Source organism: Macaca nemestrina, chromosome 2, assembly GCF_043159975.1.
Source record: "Macaca nemestrina isolate mMacNem1 chromosome 2, mMacNem.hap1, whole genome shotgun sequence".
Classification (NCBI taxonomy): Eukaryota; Metazoa; Chordata; class Mammalia; order Primates; family Cercopithecidae; genus Macaca; species Macaca nemestrina.
Genome location: NC_092126.1, coordinates 150,692,549 through 150,711,394, shown reverse-complemented (window position 1 = coordinate 150,711,394; position 18,846 = coordinate 150,692,549). Strand labels below are relative to the sequence as shown.

The 18,846-nt window shown below is 39.7% G+C and overlaps 1 protein-coding gene across 1 annotated transcript in view; it reads right to left on the bottom strand.

The window, feature by feature from the left end:
* The window catches only part of LOC105477823 (Fanconi anemia group D2 protein), a 39,284-nt gene extending 21,183 nt beyond the window's left edge, over positions 1-18,101 (bottom strand). The window contains 9 exon segments of the mRNA XM_071090219.1: positions 5,782-5,817; positions 6,052-6,134; positions 6,137-6,159; positions 6,522-6,687; positions 7,024-7,083; positions 7,439-7,442; positions 7,634-7,670; positions 7,672-7,710; positions 18,013-18,101. Of these exon segments, the coding sequence (XP_070946320.1) occupies positions 5,782-5,817; positions 6,052-6,134; positions 6,137-6,159; positions 6,522-6,687; positions 7,024-7,083; positions 7,439-7,442; positions 7,634-7,670; positions 7,672-7,710; positions 18,013-18,101 (537 nt within the window).
* Between the last annotated feature and the right edge of the window lie 745 nt (positions 18,102-18,846).

Genomic DNA, 18,846 nt, shown 5'->3' with positions numbered 1-18,846 from the left:
GAACAGCTCTGGGCACTACATGTAAATTAAGCCCAAAGATGAGGAGAAAGGAAAAGGAGAGACAAATATAGTCCATACTGAGTGTCATCAACAATCCAGACTGAAGTCTTCTATTTAAATCTCAATCCCCTTTTCTGATTTGCCACCCATGCCTCTTCAGGCTGGAAACAATCTCACTCTTGGTTCCCTAAAGCACTTTCTTCTGACTGCTGTGATACAGTGAAGCTTGCCCTTTGCTTTCTATTACTTGTGCATTTGCCTCACCTCTGACAATGTTTTAAATCACCTTTGTATCTCCTCAGCTGCTCAATAAATATTTGAATGAATAAAAAAAAAAAAAGTCACGACCCATCAGTGTGCTGTATTCAGGAGACCCATCTCACATGCAGAGACACACATTGGCTCAAAATAAAAGGATGGAGGAAGATCTACCAAGCAAATGGAAAACAAAAAAAAAAAAGCAGGAGTTGCAATTCTAGTCTCTGATAAAACAGACTTTAAACCAACAAAGATCAAAAGAGACACAGAAGGCCATTACATAATGGTAAAGGGATCAATCAACAAGAAGAGCTAACTATCCTAGATATATATGCACCCAATACAGGAGCACCCAGATTCATAAAGCAAGTCCTTAGAGACCTACAAAGAGACTTTGACTCCTACACAATAAGAATGGGAAACTTTAACACCCCACTGTCAATATTAGACAGATCAATGAGACAAAAGGTTAACAAGGATATCCAGGACCTGAACTCAGCTCTGCACCAAGCAGACCTAATAGACATCTACAGAACTCTCTATCCCAAAAATCAACAGAATATACATTCTTCTCAGCACCACATAGCACTTATTCTAAAATTGACCACATAATTGGTAGTAAAACACTCCTCAGCAAATGTAAAAGAACATAAACCACAACAAACTGTCTCTCAGACCACAGTGCAATCAAATTAGAACTCAGGATTAAGAAACTCACTCAAAACCACACAACTACATGGAAACTGAACAACCTGCTCCTGAATTACTACTGGGTAAATAACAAAATGAAGGCAGAAATAAAGATGTTCCTTGAAACCAATGAGAACAAAAACACAACATACCAGAATCTCTGGGACACATTTAAAGCAGTGTGTAGAGGAAAATTTATAGCACTAAATGCCCACAAGAAAAGTCAGGAAAGGTCTAAAATCAACACCCTAATATCACAATTAAAAGAACTAGAGAAGCAAGAGCAAACAAATTCAAAAGCTAGCAGAAGGCAAGAAATAACTAACATCAGGGAAGAACTAAAGGAGACAGAGACACAAAAAACCCTTCAAAAAATCAATGAATCCAGGAGCTGGATTTTTGAAAAGATGAACAAAATTGATAGACTGCTAGTGAGACTAATAAAGAAGAAAAGAGAGAAGAATCAAGTAGACCCAATAAAAAAATAATAAAGGGGATATCACCACTGATCATACAGAAATACAAACTACCATCAGAGAATACTATAAACACCTCTAGGCAAATAAACTAGAAAATGTAGAAGAAATGGATAAATTCCTGGACACATATACCCTCTCAAGAATAAACCAGGAAGAAGTTGAATCTCTGAATAGACCAATAGCAGGCTCTAAAATTGAGGCAATAATTAATAGCCTACCAACCAAAAAAAAGTCCAGGACCAGAAGGATTCACAGCTGAATTCTACCAGGGGTACAAAGAGGAGCTGCTACCATTCCTTCTGAAACTATTCCAATCAATAGAAAAAGATGGAATCCTCCCTAACTCATTTTATAAGGCCAGCGTCATCCTGATACCAAATCCTAGCAGAGACACACACAAAAAAAGAGAATTTTAGACCAATATCCCTGATGAACATTGATGCAAAAATCCTCAGTAAAATACTGGCAAACCAAATCCAGCAGCACATCTAAAAGCTTACCCACCACGATCAAGTCAGCTTCATCCCTGGGATGCAAGGCTGGTTCAACACACACAAATCAATAAACGTAATCCATCAGATAAACAGAACCAATGACAAAAACTGCATGATTATCCCAATAGATGCGGAAAAGGCCTTTGACAAAATTCAGCAGCCCTTCATGCTAAAAATGCTCAATAAACTAGGTATTGATGGGACGTATCTCAAAATAATAAGAGCTATTTATGACAAACCCACAGCCAATATCATACTGAATGGGCAAAAACTGGAAGCATTCCCTTTGAAAACCAGCACAAGACAGGGATGCCCTCTCTCACCACTCCTATTCAACATAGTGTTGGAGGTTCTGACCAGGGCAATTAGGCAAGAGAAAGAAAAAAAAGGTATTCAATTAGAAAAAGAGGAAGTCAAATTGTCCCTGTTTGCAGATGACATGATTGTATATTTAGAAAACCCCATCATCTCAGCCCAAAATCTCCTTAAGCTGATAAGCAACTTCAGCAAAGTCTCAGGATACAAAATCAATGTGCAAAAATCACAAGCATTCCTATACACCAATAACAGACAAAGCCAAATCATGAGTGAACTCCCATTCAAAATTGCTACAAAGAGAATAAAACACCTAGGAATCCAACTTACAAGGGATGTGAAGGACCTCTTCAAGGAGAACTACAAACCACTGCTCAACAAAATAAAAGAGGACACAAACAAATGGAAGAACATTCCATGCTCATGGATACGAAGAATCAATATCATGAAAATGGTCATACTGCCCAAGGTAATTTATAGACTCAATGCCATTCCCATCGAGCTACCTATTACTTTCTTCACAGAATTGGAAAAAACTACTTTAAAGTTCATATGGAACCAAACAAGAGCCCACATTGCCAAGAAAATCCTAAACAAAAAGAACAAATCTGGAGGCATCACGCTACCTGACTTCAAACTATACTACAAGTTTACAGTAACCAAAACAGCATGGTACTGGTACCAAAACAGAGATATAGACCAATGGAACAGAACAGAACCCTCAGAAATAACGCCACACGTCTACAACCATCTGATCTTTGACAAACCTGACAAAAACAAGAAATGGGGAAAGGAGTCCCTATTTAATAAATAATGCTGGAGAAACTGGCTAGCCATATGTAGAAAGCTGAAATTGGATCCCTTCCTTACACCTTATACAAAAATTAATTCAAGATGGATTAAAGACTTAAATGTTAGACCTAAAACCATAAAAACCCTAGAAGAAAACCTAGGCAATACCATTCAGGACATAGGCATGGGCAATGACTTCATGACTGAAATACCAAAAGCAATGGCAACAAAAGTCTAAATAGACAAACAGGATCTAATTAAACCAAAGAGCTTCTGCACGGCAAAAGAAACTACCATCAGAGTGAACAGGCAACCTACAGAATGGGAGAAAATTTTTACAATCTACCCATCTGACAAAGGGCTAATACCCAGAATCTACAAAAAACTCAAACAAATTCACAAGAAAAAATCAAACAACCCCATCAAAAAATAGGCAAAGGATATGAACAGACACTCCTCAAAAGAAGACACTTATGCAGCTAACCACATGAAAAAATGCTCAACATCACTGGTCATCAGGGAAATGCAAATCAAAACCACAATGAGATACCATCTCACACCAGTTAGAATGTCAATCATTAAAAAAGTCAGGAAACAACAGATGCTGGAGAGGATGTGGAGAAATACGAACGCTTTTACACTGTTGGTGGAAGTGTAAATTAGTTCAACCATTGCAGAAGACAGTGTGGCGATTCCTCAAAGATCTAGAACTAGAAATACCATTTGACCCAGAGATCCCATTACTGGGTATATACCCAAAAGATTATAAATCATGCTACTATAAAGACACATGCACATGTATGTTTATTGCGGCACTATTCACAATAGCAAAGACTTGGAACCAACCCAAATGTCCATCAGTGATAGACTGGATTAAGAAAATGTGGCACATATACACCATGGAATACTATGCAGCCATAAAAAAGGATAAGTTCATGTCCTTTGGAAGGACATGGATGAAGCTGGAATCCACCATTCTGAGCAAACTATCACAAGGACAGAAAACCAAACACCACATGTTCTCACTCATAGGCTGGAACTGAACAATGAGAATACTAGGACACAGGACAGGGAACATTACACATCGGGGCCTGCCAGGGGGCAGGGGCTGGGGAAGGGATAGAATTAGGAGAAATATCTAACATAAATGATGAGTTGATGGGTGCAGCAAACCAACATGGCACATGTATACCTATGTATCAAACCAGCACATTGTGCACATGTACTCTAGAACTTACAGTATAATAATAATAAAAAAGGTATATTCCTTTTATTCTGGGAATTCTCTTTAAAAAATAGATCACAGACCAGACCTTTTTCTAGTGCTTTCAAGAAGCATTCAAGTTTTCATATTTTCCAAGAAGCTAATTGGTCAATTCAACTCATCTTTGTAACCATAAATTTTATATGGTCATATTTATCAACATTCTCTAACATAATTTCTTTCTTTTATATTTTATAGAAATTATTTTCTTAGCCTGTGTTTGCATAAATATTCACCTGTGGTTTTCTCTTGTCAAAAAAAAAAAAAAAAAAAAGGCAAGCAGGACACAAAAGAAAAAAAAAAAAAATTTTTACTACTTCTCTTAACTGAATGCCCTACCCCTTAGAACACCAAAATTGAGAGTCATTAGACTAGAATACAGTCATTAAAGATAGCAATGAAGACAATGAAGAAGTACATGGAGAAGAAAAAATGTTAAGAGAAAAAAGAATACAAATTATATTTATACAATGATTACGAATATGTAAAAATAGGTATGCAGGTAGCCAAGGTGGTAAATTTATGTTTATCCAAAACCAAAAACAGTGTGTTGGAGTATTTTGATATTTTTCACCATAAAAAATTACGAATTTTCATCGCTTTATTTGGCATCATGAAAGCTTTTAAGATAGTCATCCAAAAATTGGCTAACACAACAAAAATCCCACAAAACAGATTCCAACCAAAGAAAAATCTTTAAAGGCAACCAATCAGCACCTAAGGTACTCAATCATCTGGCTTTTTATTTTTTGAGATGGAGTCTTGCACTGTCGCCCAGGCTGGAGTGCAGTGGTGCATGCCACTAGGCCAGGCTTTTTTTTTTTTTTTTTTTTTTTTTTGTATTTTTAGTAGAGATGGGTTTTTGCTACATTGGCCAGGCTGGTCTCAAACTCCTGACCTCAGACAATCCGCCTGCCTCAGCCTCCCAAAATGCTGGGATTATAGGCATGAGCCACTGTGCCTGGCCAATCATCAGGCTTTTTGATGGAAGATATTTCTAGAATTAATAGAGACATAAGATCCAGTACCATTGCCTTGACAGTGGACAGACTGATTTACTCCAGTCAGGTCTACATGGGCAAAGTAAAATAAAACATGGAATGCCATTATCTTGACAGTGGTGCTGGGTGGAAGGAAGGGCAATTAGGCAGATACAGGGACCTGAGACTCAGGTGGTTATTTTCTTCATCTCATCGGTGGGGACTTGGCTTCTTTGACTGCATCTTGATATGCTTGGTTACACTGTTAGTATTTCCCCTTATGGATACTGTAGACTTATTTTATAGCCAGAGTGAGTAGGGGCAGGATATCTGGCCAGTCGCCCCCTCAGATTATCTTCCCCAGACAGCTAATGTTTATTAGAGCAACTAGAGAAGAGAAGAAAAGAGTGACTGGAAGGAGGGGAAAGAAAGAAAGCGGGAAGGCAAGCTAGCCAACGTCATTACTTTTACATCTGCAATACTGAAAATGCATAGTACATGAACATTACCTTGTGTTCAGACACTGAGGCAGTGTTTTCAATTGCCTGAAAAAACAAGAGAGTCACAAAAATATTACGACACATCAGTGAAACACGTTTCACCTTACTCAGCATGCCCTGTTATATCATCCAAGAGCCAATGTGTCCATATGGCAGCCATCAGCTATCATTTCCACTTGAATGACTTTTGAGATTTTTATTTCAATCTACCTCAGTTATACATCTGTCACTAATTGCCACTCATTTCCTCCTTGATAATCAAAGTTCCAAAGATCCCACCTTAATCCAGGCTTCTGAAATGGTTTTCTCATATCTAATAGCTGACTTTATTACATCAAAGAGGAGAATAACACAGCTCTGATGCTGCTTTCTTGATTTCCTGAGGAACTACAAGTAGCAGAGAGGAAAAAAAATTACTCTTACCTACCAGAAAGAACTTACAAGATCTGAGTTCCTGCTTAGTAGCCATGTACCCCTGGAGGAAATGACAACCTCACATATAAGATGGCTAATAAACTTGCACTGTAGTCTGTCTGGGATTGATCTGAATGGCTAAGAAAACATATAAACACATACATACTCACACACATATATGTAATTTGAAACACTGTACAATACTAGATGTAAATGTCATAATAGTACCATTATTTGTAGTTGTAAGTATTAAGCTCTAACTCTGACTTTGGGATGTCAGAAAATTGTGACATCCTGTGTGAGAAAAAGGTGGCAATTATCCATGAGCTCTTTACCTTGCTCGTCCTTTACTTTTCAACTTTACTTGGGAAGCCTGCAACCGTGATGGCAAAACACAATGTTGAAGATCCAACTTCTCCCGAAGCTCAGAAATTACCTGCAGAAAGTAAATATTAGCTATGGTTTTCTGTTCATTCCTAGTGGGTAGGTACAGTTCAGTCTCTCAGCCATGACAATCTCCTGAAAGACTGAGGAAGAAAAAATTTTAAACGTTGGACAAGACATTCTGAAAAATAGCGTTGATTAGAATAGCTAATGCAATGTCATAGAATGTCAGACCCAAAATTTCACAATTCTGTGAGGTACTACACAGAAAGAGTTAAATGTAACTTATAGCAGCTTATATAGAGTAATGAATCTGTTGAATAGCTCCATTCTCTTCGCTGAATGCTATCTGGGTTAGTCAGTATTCTCGGTTAGTCAGGGGACAGAGAAGAGCAATTGGGATTTATTAATTTAAGTCCCTTTATCTAGGTGTGATGGGAATGAAGAATGAACTTATTGTCACAGGTAAATCCTCCAATCTAATAGATGACAACTTATCCATCACTGGCGAACCTAAAAATTAAAAGCACAAAAACTTAATACGTTTTCATATTGATATACCTCAACTTGTACTGAACTGTTAGGTAAAATTAGAAAAAAATCACTTCTCTCACTCAATTTTCCCACTTGTAATTTAGGAAAAAAAAAACCTCTATATTTTTCCCCAAATTACCATCTTTTAATTGTTCATACCACAGCTTCATCAAAAACAGACAGACAATAAATGTGAAACAGAGCTATTATCTTACATTTAGAGCCTAAATTCTCAATTGGCTATAGTAAGGCAGAAAAAGTATTATTCCTATGGGAAGTAGGTACAATTCAGACAATATAGAAGATTTCCACTCAAAACTTACTGCTTAAAAACAGACCTGTGAATCTATCATAGAATAGCATCTGAAACTCATTGAGAAAAATAAAAAAAGAGAGATATCAAATATGATTCACTATGGTTTCAAAATGAAATATTCATTACACAAGATTTCTCCCAAGACAACAACTAGCACCTGTTCCGGGAGGTTGGAAAGTGGGCTCTGCTTCTGGAAAGCTGAGTCTTTCCTACCTTCAATAGGAAGTTTGGGTCAAGGCGGAGGCTGGAGGATTGGGACAGTGAGTGAAGTATTCTCTATCAGTAGGTCACTGTGAATGGTAGAAAAACAAAAAAGTTGTGTAATGGTTTGAACACAGCTGGGCAGACAATGACTTGTTTATAGTACGTTTCTTTAAAAATTGTTTTGACTGCAAAAAATAATACATATTATAATAACGGCCGAGAATCTTCCAAACTAATGACAGACAACAGTCCAATGACAGAAAACTCTTAAAAGAAGCTGGGGAGTGGGTGAGAGAACACCTAACTATAGGGGAACAAGGATAAAATTATAGCTGATATCTTTTTTTTTTTTTTTTTTTTGAGGCAGAGTCTGCACTCTGTTGCCCAGGCTGGAGTGCAGTGGCACGATCTCGGCTCACTGCAAGCTCCGCCTCCCGGGTTTGCGCCATTCTCCTGCCTCAGCCTCCCGAGTAGCTGGGACTACAGGCAACCGCCACTGCGCCCAGCTAATTTTTTGTATTTTAGTAGAGACGGGGTTTCACCGTGTTAGCCAGGATGGTCTCGATCTCCTGACCTCGTGATCCGCCAAAGTGCAGGGATTACAGGCGTGAGCCACTGCGCCCGGCCTATAGCTGATATCTTGTCAGAAATTAGGCAAACAAGAAGAAAGTGGAGTGAGGAATTTAAAGTGTTAAAAGAAAGCAACTCCAAAAGAAATCTAAATAGATGGAGAGACTGATATACCATCTTTATGGATTAGAAGATCCAATATAGTAAAGAAGTCAATTCTCTTCATATTTGTCTATAGATTTAACATTATTGCAGTAAAAATCCCAGAGGGATTATTGATAATATATACAAGCTGATTCTTTTTTTTTTAAAGGGAGGGGGGAGAGGCTGAAGCAAGAGGATCACTTGAGCCCTGGAATTCGAGATTGCTGTGAGCTACGATCGCACCTCTGAATTCTAGTCTAAGCAACAGAGCAAGACCTCATCTCTAAAAAAATAAAATGAATAAAAAATTATAACATCATTAAAAATAAAATGAAATATGGGAAAGGCAAAGGAACGCGAATACAAAACAATTTTGAAAAATAATAAAATAGAAGCAATACCAATTTTAAGACTACTGAATTTTAAGACATTATAAATCTCCATTAATCTAGACAGTGTAGTACTGGTTGGGGGACAGAAATATAAATCAATGGAACAGAATAGAGAGTCCAGAAACACACCCACACAAAATATGACCAATTGCTTTCTCACAAAGGTATGAAGGCAATTCAATGGAGAATGATAAACTTTTCAATAAATGGTGCTGGAAAAATTATCCATTTGCAAAAAAAATGAGCCTCAACCTAAACTGCACAACCTATATTACAACCTAAACTACACAGCCTGTATTACAACCTAAACTACACAGCCTGTATTACAACCTAAACTACACAGCCTGTATTACAACCTAAACTACACAGCCTGTATTACAACCTGAACTACACAGCCTGTATTACAACCTAAACTGCACAGCCTCTATTACAACCTAAACTGCACAACTTCTATTACAACCTAAACTGCACAACCTCTATTACAACCTAAACTGCACAACCTGTATTACAACCTAAACTATACAGCCTATACAAAAATTAATTCAAAATGGATCATAGGTTTGTTTGCAAAACCTAAAATTATAGTTTTAAGAACATATGGGAGAAAAACTTTTGTGATCTACAGTTAGGCAGGGAGTGCATAGAGATGACACAAAAAGCATGGTCATTAGCAGGAAAATTTATCTCCCGTTGATAAATTGGACCTAATGAAAATTAAAAATGCATGTTTGCTCTGTGACAGACATTGTCAAGAGAATGAAAATATTGGCTACAGAGTGGGAGAAAGTATCTGTAAACAACATATCTGCCAAAGAATTGGTATCAAGAACAAAAAACTCCCAAAACTCAACATCAAGGAAACAAACAATCCTGACTGACAACAACAAAATGAGCAAAAGATTTGAACAGATACTTCACCAAGGTGAATATACAGCCAGCCAATAAGCACACGAAAAGATGTTCGACATTAGCAACTGTTAAGGAAATGCAAGTTAAAGCCACCATGAGATTCCACCTATTAGAATGGCTAAAATAACTGACAAAGGCAAATACTGGGGAGGCTGCAGGGCAACTAGAACGCTCAGCTACTGCTGCTGGAAATGCCAAATGGTCAGCCATGCCAGAAAGCAGTTCGCTGGTTTCTTATAAAATTAAATATGTGCCAAATGGTCCCGCACCCAAATCCTAGATATTTACCCTCAAGAAATGAAATCTTATGTTTATTAAAAAAATCATCTGGTGGCCAGGCACGAGGCTCACGCCTGTAATCCCAGCACTTTGGGAGGCTGAGGTGGGTAGATCATGAGGTCAGGAGTTCGAGACCAGCCTGACCAACAGGATGAAACCCCATCTCTACTAAAAATACAAAAATTTGCCGGGTGTGGTGGCACACGCCTGTAATCCCAGCTACTCAGGAGGCTGAGGCAAGAGAATCGCTTGAACCTGGGAGGCAGAGGTTGCAGAGAGCTGAGATTGTGCAACTACACTCCAGCCCGGGTGACAGAGCGAGACTCTGTATCAGAAAAAAAAAATAATAAAAATTATTTGGCCGGGCATGGTGGTTCGTCTGTAATCCCAACACTTTGGGAGGCCAAGGTGGGTGGATCACTTGAGGTCAGGAGTTTGAGACGAGCCTGGCTAACATGGTGAAACCCCATCTCTACTACTAAAAAAAAAAAAAAAAAAAAAGTACAAAAATTAGCCGGGTGTGGTGGCACATGCCTGTCGTCCAAGGTACTCTACTCAGGAGGCTGAGGCAGGAGAATTGCTTGAATTCGGGAGGCAGAGGTTGCAGTGAGCCAAACTGCACTCCAGCCTGGGCAACAGAGCAAGAGTCTATCTCAAAAAACAAAAAACAAAACAAACAAATAAAATCCATAAATGTTTATAGTGGCCCTATTCGTAACCACCAAAAATTGGAAACAACCCAAATGTCCTTCAGCAAGTGAAGAGATAGACAAACTGGTACAGCAATCCAATCGAAAACTATGCAGCAATAAAAAGGAATAAACTATTGATGCATGCAGCAACTTAAATAAATCTCAAAAGCGTTATGTTGAATGACAAAAGCCAGACTCAAAAGGTTACATATTCTATGACATTCCACAAAGGACAGAACTATAGTGACAAGATCAACGGTTGCCTGGGGTTGGGGCATGGGAGGGAGGATGGGACTACAAAAGGATAACACAGGGAGGTTTGGGGGAAGGGGGGTGAAGGAATTCTTTTATACCCTGATTGTAGTGGTATTCACATGAATCTACATGTATTAAAATTCACAGAACTATATACATCAACAGAAAGTCTATCTTGCTACATAATTTAAAAGCAAAAATGATATTACAATAATGGTACTTCTCTCATAGGACTTCAGTGTTTCATAAATAGAAGCTACTAACAGAGAGGTGTCTAGGGTGTTTTCCAATGCCAACCAACAATTCTCCAATTCTCCATACACTAGCTGAGCATTCTACAATTTAATTCAATTCTGATGCTAACTACTTGGAGTTAGCAGAGACCCCTCAGGTTAAGGGCTCAGTCTCACAAAACTGCACCTCCCCAACTTTAGATGCCAATTGCAAATAGTGGGTCTCCAGGTTATCCACTTTTCTGTCTAATTTGGCTACAAATCAAAGGCTCCCATGACCCTCTCCTCCAGCTTAATATTTTGCAATAACATCTCACAGAACTCAAGGAAACAACACTTACCAGCAAGATGAAGAGGTACACAGGGCAATGTATGAGAAAGGAATGTGAGGCTTACATGCCCTCTCCTGGCACACCACCCTTCCAGCATCTTGATGTGTTTGCCAACCTAGAAGCTCATCAAATCTGTTGTTTAAGAGTTTTTAGAGAGCATATCTCCAGCCCCACCTCCTTGCAGCAGTGAATTCTAAATTCGATCTTTTTGACCTCAAACCAACTTTTTGGATATTAGGGCCTCTGGAAGTCCAAGAGAGACATATTAAGCTTATTTGGTATGTTAAATCACACAAGTGGCCAGGCACAGTGGCTCACAGCTGTAATCTCAGCATTTTGGGAGGCCGAGGTGGGTGGATGACTTGGGGTCAGGAGTTTGAGACCAGACTGACCAACATGCTGAAACCCAATCTCTACTAAAAATACAAAAATTAGCCAGGTGTGGTGGTGCACATCTGTAATTCAAACTATGGGGGGAGGTTGAGTCAGGAGAATTGCTTGCACCTGGGAGGCAGAGGTTGCAGTGAGCTAAGATTGTGCCACTGCACTCTAGCCTGGGTGAGAGAGCAAGACTCTGTCTCAAAAAAAAAAAAAAAAAAAATGCTGTTTAACTTTCTCTGGGTTATATTTATATATGTGTGCTATTAATACATGTTTCAAAGTTGTTTAAGATTCCTAAAATTCTGAAATGTCTTAGTATTTGTCATCAGGAATAATTCTGATTATTATGCTTAATTGCAGTATGCCACAAAAACAATCAAATTTCCTTGACAATTGTGTCTTTAACCATGAATGTTGTCTTTCCTATCCACAATTACTGTTTTACTTTGATTCTCCTCAAAAAGTGGTTTATGATCAGCTACAGTCCAAAATGTGCTTCTTTTTAAAAAATCATAGAAAAGGCTCTGCCACAGACTTTTAAATGCAGATTTCTGATAACTTTAGCTGTCATACCAAAAGACTAGGAAAGAACTTCCAGGACTCTAACTAAAAGGCTGATGTGTTTATAAAGATTACTAACTCAACATCAAGCAGAACAAGGTTAATTACATTGAACTAAACTAATAAAAACTAAACTTATTTTTTCACAGCCTTTTTTAAAAAAACATTGCTAATCCTTTTAATATTTTGTTTTCAGAGTCAAAAAACTTTTTGTTTTAGCTATTCATAGCTTATAACAAATTGGGTAAAGTATACTTTTGTCAGCAAAATTTAAAATAGTTATCTTTCTCTTTACCTGGTTTATTTGGAATTTAGAAACTATTTGTGAGTATTCTTAATTTATGACAATATAGTTATTTATATAAGTTCAGTAAGAATCTGTTTTCTTTTGTAACATGACACAATTAGAGACACTGGTTATGTTACCAAGGCTTTGACTGGAATGATCTATTTTCAGATATGACCAGACTATGTTGAGGAATTGACATTGACTTTACAGAGTCAATAAAAAGCCCCTTGAAAAGATTGGCCTAGGTCAGGCATGATGGCTCACACCTGTAATCCTAGCACTTTGAAAGGCCAAAACGGGAGGATCACTTGAGGTCAAGTGTTCAAGATCAGCCTGGGCAACATGGCAAGACCTTGTCTCTACAAAAAAAAAAAAAAAAAAAAAGCCAGGAGTGGTGGCAAACATGTTTAGTCCCACCTACTTCAGAGATTGAGGCGGAGAAATGCTTGAGCCTAGGAGTTCAAGGCTGTAGTGAGCTATGATCACCACTGCACTCAGCCTGTACAACAGAGGGAGGCCCTGTCTCAAACAAACAAACAAACAAAAGATTGGCCTGGTACCTTGTCTCCATAGTTTCTTTACAAGGTTCCTGACTTGTGGTAAGTAAAGAATGTCACTTCCTAACAGGTCCAGGAAGCTCAAGATATTTTGGGACCCCAAAAAGAGAAGAATTCACCCAGGTGAAAGGTTTCATGGGTAAGTGGCAACTATCTGAGCTGGTGGCATGAGGGTAAGAAGACTTTACCAAGACAGTTGTAGGTAAAGGAAGGCAGATTTATTAGAGAAAGTTTGAAAGTACATTGCAAGGGAGCAACAGGCAGAATCAACAAGCGAGAAGCTGACTGCAAGGAAACAAAGACTTGCTGGAGATTTTATAGGATGGTTCTTTGCTGTGTACTGAAAAGGGCTTTGTGCAGTATTGATAACACCAAGGTTACAGTGAGCTAACTTGCAGGTGTCTGGTGATAAGTTGGGCACAGGAGGGCTACGTGTCCTGGACCACAAAGAAAGGCAGACTCATAGCTTATCTGCTTTCTCTCTTTGCTTTCCCATGCTCCCAACAGCCTAACTCCTTTTCCCTAATTAGGACTTCCCAAAAGGGTTACATATTCAGACCCTGGAGGTTAGGAAAGTGTCATTCTAAACACTTTCTGGGAAGTAAGTCTAGGAAGATTGTACCTAGAGTTTTGTCAGTTCTGGGTCTGAACAAAGACATCCTCAGAGTCCAAAGCATAGAAATTCTTGGCTTTTTACACCCACAAGTTATAATTATAATTCATGTGTTGGGAAATTTCTCAATCTCTCTCTTAGGCTATAGGATTCCCTGGTGCCTTCAGGCAAAAGAGATCCGTGAAAATTAGTCTTGATTGGTTTGGGACACTGAGATGTTTCTGGGACAGCAAGGGGGTGCTTGGCACCAGACTTCCTAAATTTATGCCACAGAATATGAATCCCAGAAGACACTGAGACAGAAGGTGGAGGGAGCGGGGGATGGAGGAAAACCTAGTCTGGGAGATTGGAAAATGCTACATGTTCTGCTTCTCTCTTATAGATTCACAATGCTTATTAATATATTAATGCTCTGAGGAATCCCACATCAAAGAGCCTGGATTTTTCTTTTCCCAAACATTCTTCTCTCCTGTACTTAAACACTGATTAGAAAAAAAAAAAAAAAGCATTAAAGCTATAGACAATTTTTAAGAGGGCTTTTTGAAAAAATGGATTAGACGGATTAGATGAACCTTCTCCTAGTGAAAGTTAGCCTAACAAGGTCATTATTAAGGAATACAAAGACAACTGCTAGATAAATCAGAAGAATGAGGCCCAATATTCACTCGAGTAACCAGGCATTTATCTGTATTTGTAAGTGGCTCTCTAACATGTTTATTTCATTGGTATAAGCTTTCCAACAGAACCCTAAAGCGATTATATAGAACACTGGGGCTTCCTAATAGCCTCTAATTTCACAAGCCATGGTAATTTAAAAGAGAGTGGATGAAGGGCCAGGAGCAGGGAGATTTCTACTGAAGAATACAAATGTGTTCCTGGCTACATTGCTTCTGCCTCTTCCTGGGGAAAGGCAAAATGCAAACAGGAATGTGATAGAACCTTCCAGCTGGTGGTTTTGCATTGCAGGAAGAAAACTGTTTGTGAACATGAAAATTGCTGATAATTGGGTGTGAACGCCTGGAAGGGAGACAAATGGAGAAACATTGCAGAATCTTTATTTCTATCAAGGGCTGAACTCTGCTGGTGGGTGTGCGAATTGGCACGAACTTTTGGAGGGGAATTTAGCAGTGTGCTGACATTCTGACCCAGCAATTCCCCTTCTAGGAATCTATCTTATAGCAATACTTGTTCATGCACAAAAAATGTACAAGGATGCTCATGATAGCATTGTTTGCAGGTGTGAAAAGTAGAAATACCCTACATCCATCAACAATAAAATGTTTAAACAGGCTGGGAGCGGTGGCTCATGCCTGTAATCCTAGCACTTTGGGAGGCCGAGACAGCGCGGATCACTTGAGGTCAGGAGTTTGAGACCAGCCTGGCCAACATAGTAAAACCCCATCCCTACTAAAAATCCAAAACTTAGCCGGGTGTGGTGGCAGGCACCTGTAATCTCAGCTACTTGGGAGGCTGAGGCAGGAGAATCACTTGGACCTGGATGGTGGAGGTTGCAGTGAGCCTAGATCGTGCCACTGTACTCCAGCCTGGGTGACAGAGCAAGATTTAGTTGCAAGGAAGGAAGGAAGGGAGGGAGGAAGGAAGGAAGGGGGAGGGAGGGAAGGAAGGAAGGAGAGAGAGAGAGAGGGAGAGAGAGAGAGGGAGAGGGAGGGAGGGAAAGAAAGAAGGAGAAGAAAGAAAAGAAAAGGAAAGAAAGAAAAAGAAAGAAAGAAAGAAAGAAAGAAAGAAAGAAAGAAAGAAAGAAAGAAAGAAAGAAAGAAAGAAAGAAAGGGAAGGATGTGTTTAAACATTTTCTTTTAAACAAAAAATTTTAAACAAAATTATGGCATATCCATATTTTAGAATAATTTGCTACTAATACATGGAATGAGGGAAATCTATATATTCTGACACAGAACATTGTCCCGATATGCTAAGTGCAAAAAAAAAAAATTGCAAAATAGTATCTATCCTAGGAATCCACTTAAAATTGTTTTTAATGTTAATATATTCATAGAAAAATATATGAAGGAATATGTGCCAAAGATTACCTTTCTGGGGCATGATGTATGTATTTCATACATGTTTACATTATGTATTTCATAATATTTACATTTTTATGAGCATGGATTACTTTTGCAAACAGGAAAAATCCAATGAAGATTAATTATTTCCCCAAGGGAAGGAAGGAAATAAAAAAGGAACCAGCTGGTGTGGAGAAAAGAAAGAGAGATCAGACTGTTACTGTGTCTATGTAGAAAGAAGTAGACATAAGAGATTCCATTTTGTTCTGTATTAAGAAAAATTCTTCTGCCTTGAGATGCTGTTAATCTGTAACCCTAGCCCCAGCCCTGTGCTGGCAGAGACATTTGCTGTGTTGACTCAAGGTTTAATGAATTCAGGGCTATGCAGAATGTGCTTTTTTAAACAACTGCTTGAAGGCAGTATGCTTGTTAAAAGTCATCACCACTCTCTAATCTCAAGTACCCAGGGACACAATACACTGTGGAAAGCCGCAGGGACCTCTGCCTAGGAAAGCCATGTATTGTCCAAGGTTTCTCCCTATGTGATAGTCTGAGATATGGCCTCGTGGGAAGGGAAAGACTTGATCATCCCCCAGCCCGACACCATAAAGGGTCTGTGCTGAGGAGGATTAGTAAAAGAGGAAGGTCTCCTTGCAGTTGAGATAAGAGGAAGGCATCTGTCTCCTGCTCCAGTGGAATGTCTCGGTGTAAAACCTGATTGTATGTTCCATTTACTGAGATAGGAGAAAACCACCTTAGGGCTGGAGGTGAGACATGCTGGCAGCAATACTGCTCTTTAATGCACGAGATGTTTGTGTACATGCATATCAAAGCACAGCACCTTTTCTCAACCTTGTTTATGACTCAAGGACCTTTGTTCACAAGCTTTCCTGCTGACCCTCTCCCCACTATTACCCTATTGTCCTGCCACATCCCCCTCGCAGAGATGGTAGAAATAATAATCAATAAATACTGAGGGAACTCAGAGACCGGTGCAGTCCTCCGTATGCTGAGCACCAGTCCCCTGGGCCCACTTTTCTTTCTCTATACTTTGTCTCTGTGTCTCTTTCTTTTCTCAGTCTCTCGTTCCAGCTGACGAGAAACTCCCACAGGTGTGGAGGGGCTGGCCCCCTCCAAGCTGGTAACAGGATTTATTCACTGTCTTTGGGTGAGAGGTTTCAGTGTAATTCCACGGTGAGTGCACTCTGATTCCAGCACCCTAGGCAAGAGCAATCTGTAGTAAAAACAACAGAAGTGACCATGCCCACACCAGGGAATGCAGACAAATGGCCTCTCTCCGCTCCCTTGCCCTGGTCTCCTGCTTGTTGCTGTGGCTACTGCTGCTGCTCCTGACCCTTGGCTGATGCCTGAGTTCCAGCTTTCTTCCCATTTCCTTCTCTCACCCTGCAAGCCACTGTAGAGGACACTTAAACATGGTAGTAAAGACTTTGGCCTTTAGAGGTAGGTAGCTGTAGGTTCAAACCCTGACTTCACCACTTCCCTGTGTGACTTTGGAACATTTACTGCTCCTTTTAGGACCTCTGTTTCCTCATATGAAAAATATCCTCTTAGAGAACCTGCCTAATAGGATCTTTGGAGTGATGAAAAGAAATAAGTATAAAAAGCCTGGGCATGGGTGGCTCACGCCTGTAATCCCAGCACTTTGGGAGGCTGAGGTGGGCAAATCACTAGAGGTCAGGAGTTCGAGACCAGCCTGGCCAACATAGTGAAACCCCATCTCTACTAAAAATACAACCATTAGCCAGCATGCTTGCTTGAACCCAGGAGGTGGAGGTCACAGTGAGCTGAGATCATGCCACTGCACTCCAACCTGGGCAACAGAGCAAGACTCAGTCTCAAACAAAAACAAAAACAAAAAAACCCCAAAGAAGTAAAAATGTGCCTGGGCATAGTAAGTGCTTAATAATGACACCTATTATTATTATTTTATTGTCACTGAGTCCTATTATTTCTTTCTTGGTAGAATCTTTCCCATCTATCTTCTGCCTGATAAACTCCTACCCAGCTTCCAGGCCTGGCTCAAAATGCCATCCCTGTGAAACCTCTTCTGGTCCCTTTCCCGAACACCCAGAAGTGATTGACGTTCCCATTGGAGGGACATTACACTCCCGCACTGCGCTGGGTACCTGGCTGCATTACCCAAATTCTACTCTGATTTGCAGGTCTGTCTCCTCTCCTCTATAGACCACGAGTTCTTGCAGGGCAGCAGGCAGCTCAGATCCCTTCATTTCATTGCAGGCCCAGAGTGTGAGTGCAAGTAATCATTTTTGCCATTGATTTAATCCCATCCTTGCTTCTAAGACCTTGGCCTAGCTGTTTCCAGTTCACGGGGCAACTATGATAACAGCTGTCTGATTAGTCCCCCCTAATTCAGGCTAACATGTGGATTATGTAAGTCCCTGCTCAAAACCCTTCCAGGACAGAGCAGAATTTTCTAAAAAAATCCCAGAGGTGGAGCCAGACCTGGGTTTAGCTCTAGTTTTGCCACCGGCTGATGTGATCCTAAGCACCTGGCTTTACCTCTCTAAGCCTTAGCTTGGCCATCAGTAAAACCAAGGCCCTCCTGCCACAGGGCACTAGAGGGGACTCAGTGAGAAGTGCATGTGAAAATGTGTCAACATTACCTGAATGTTAGTTATTACTATCTCTATTATTTTTGAGAGGTAATGTATATCGGGGAGGAAGGAGAGGGTAGCTGAAAAAGTTTCTGTCCTGGAAGTCAAACCACCTCCTGAATGGTAATCTTCAGCAAGTTTCTCTAGTCATACAAAAAAAAAGAGGAGCGCTCTAAGATTTTTCTACTCCTAGGATCCTGTTTCCTCCAGAAACTGCATTTGAACCACTCTTTGTGTGACCAATCCCCAAGGCAAGGGGGCAAAAACTCTTATCCACCCTTGAAATTAAATGCAAGTATCAGAGAACGTCTCTGCAGTCCTTTACCACGCACTCCCATATCCATCCTTGTATTTGAAA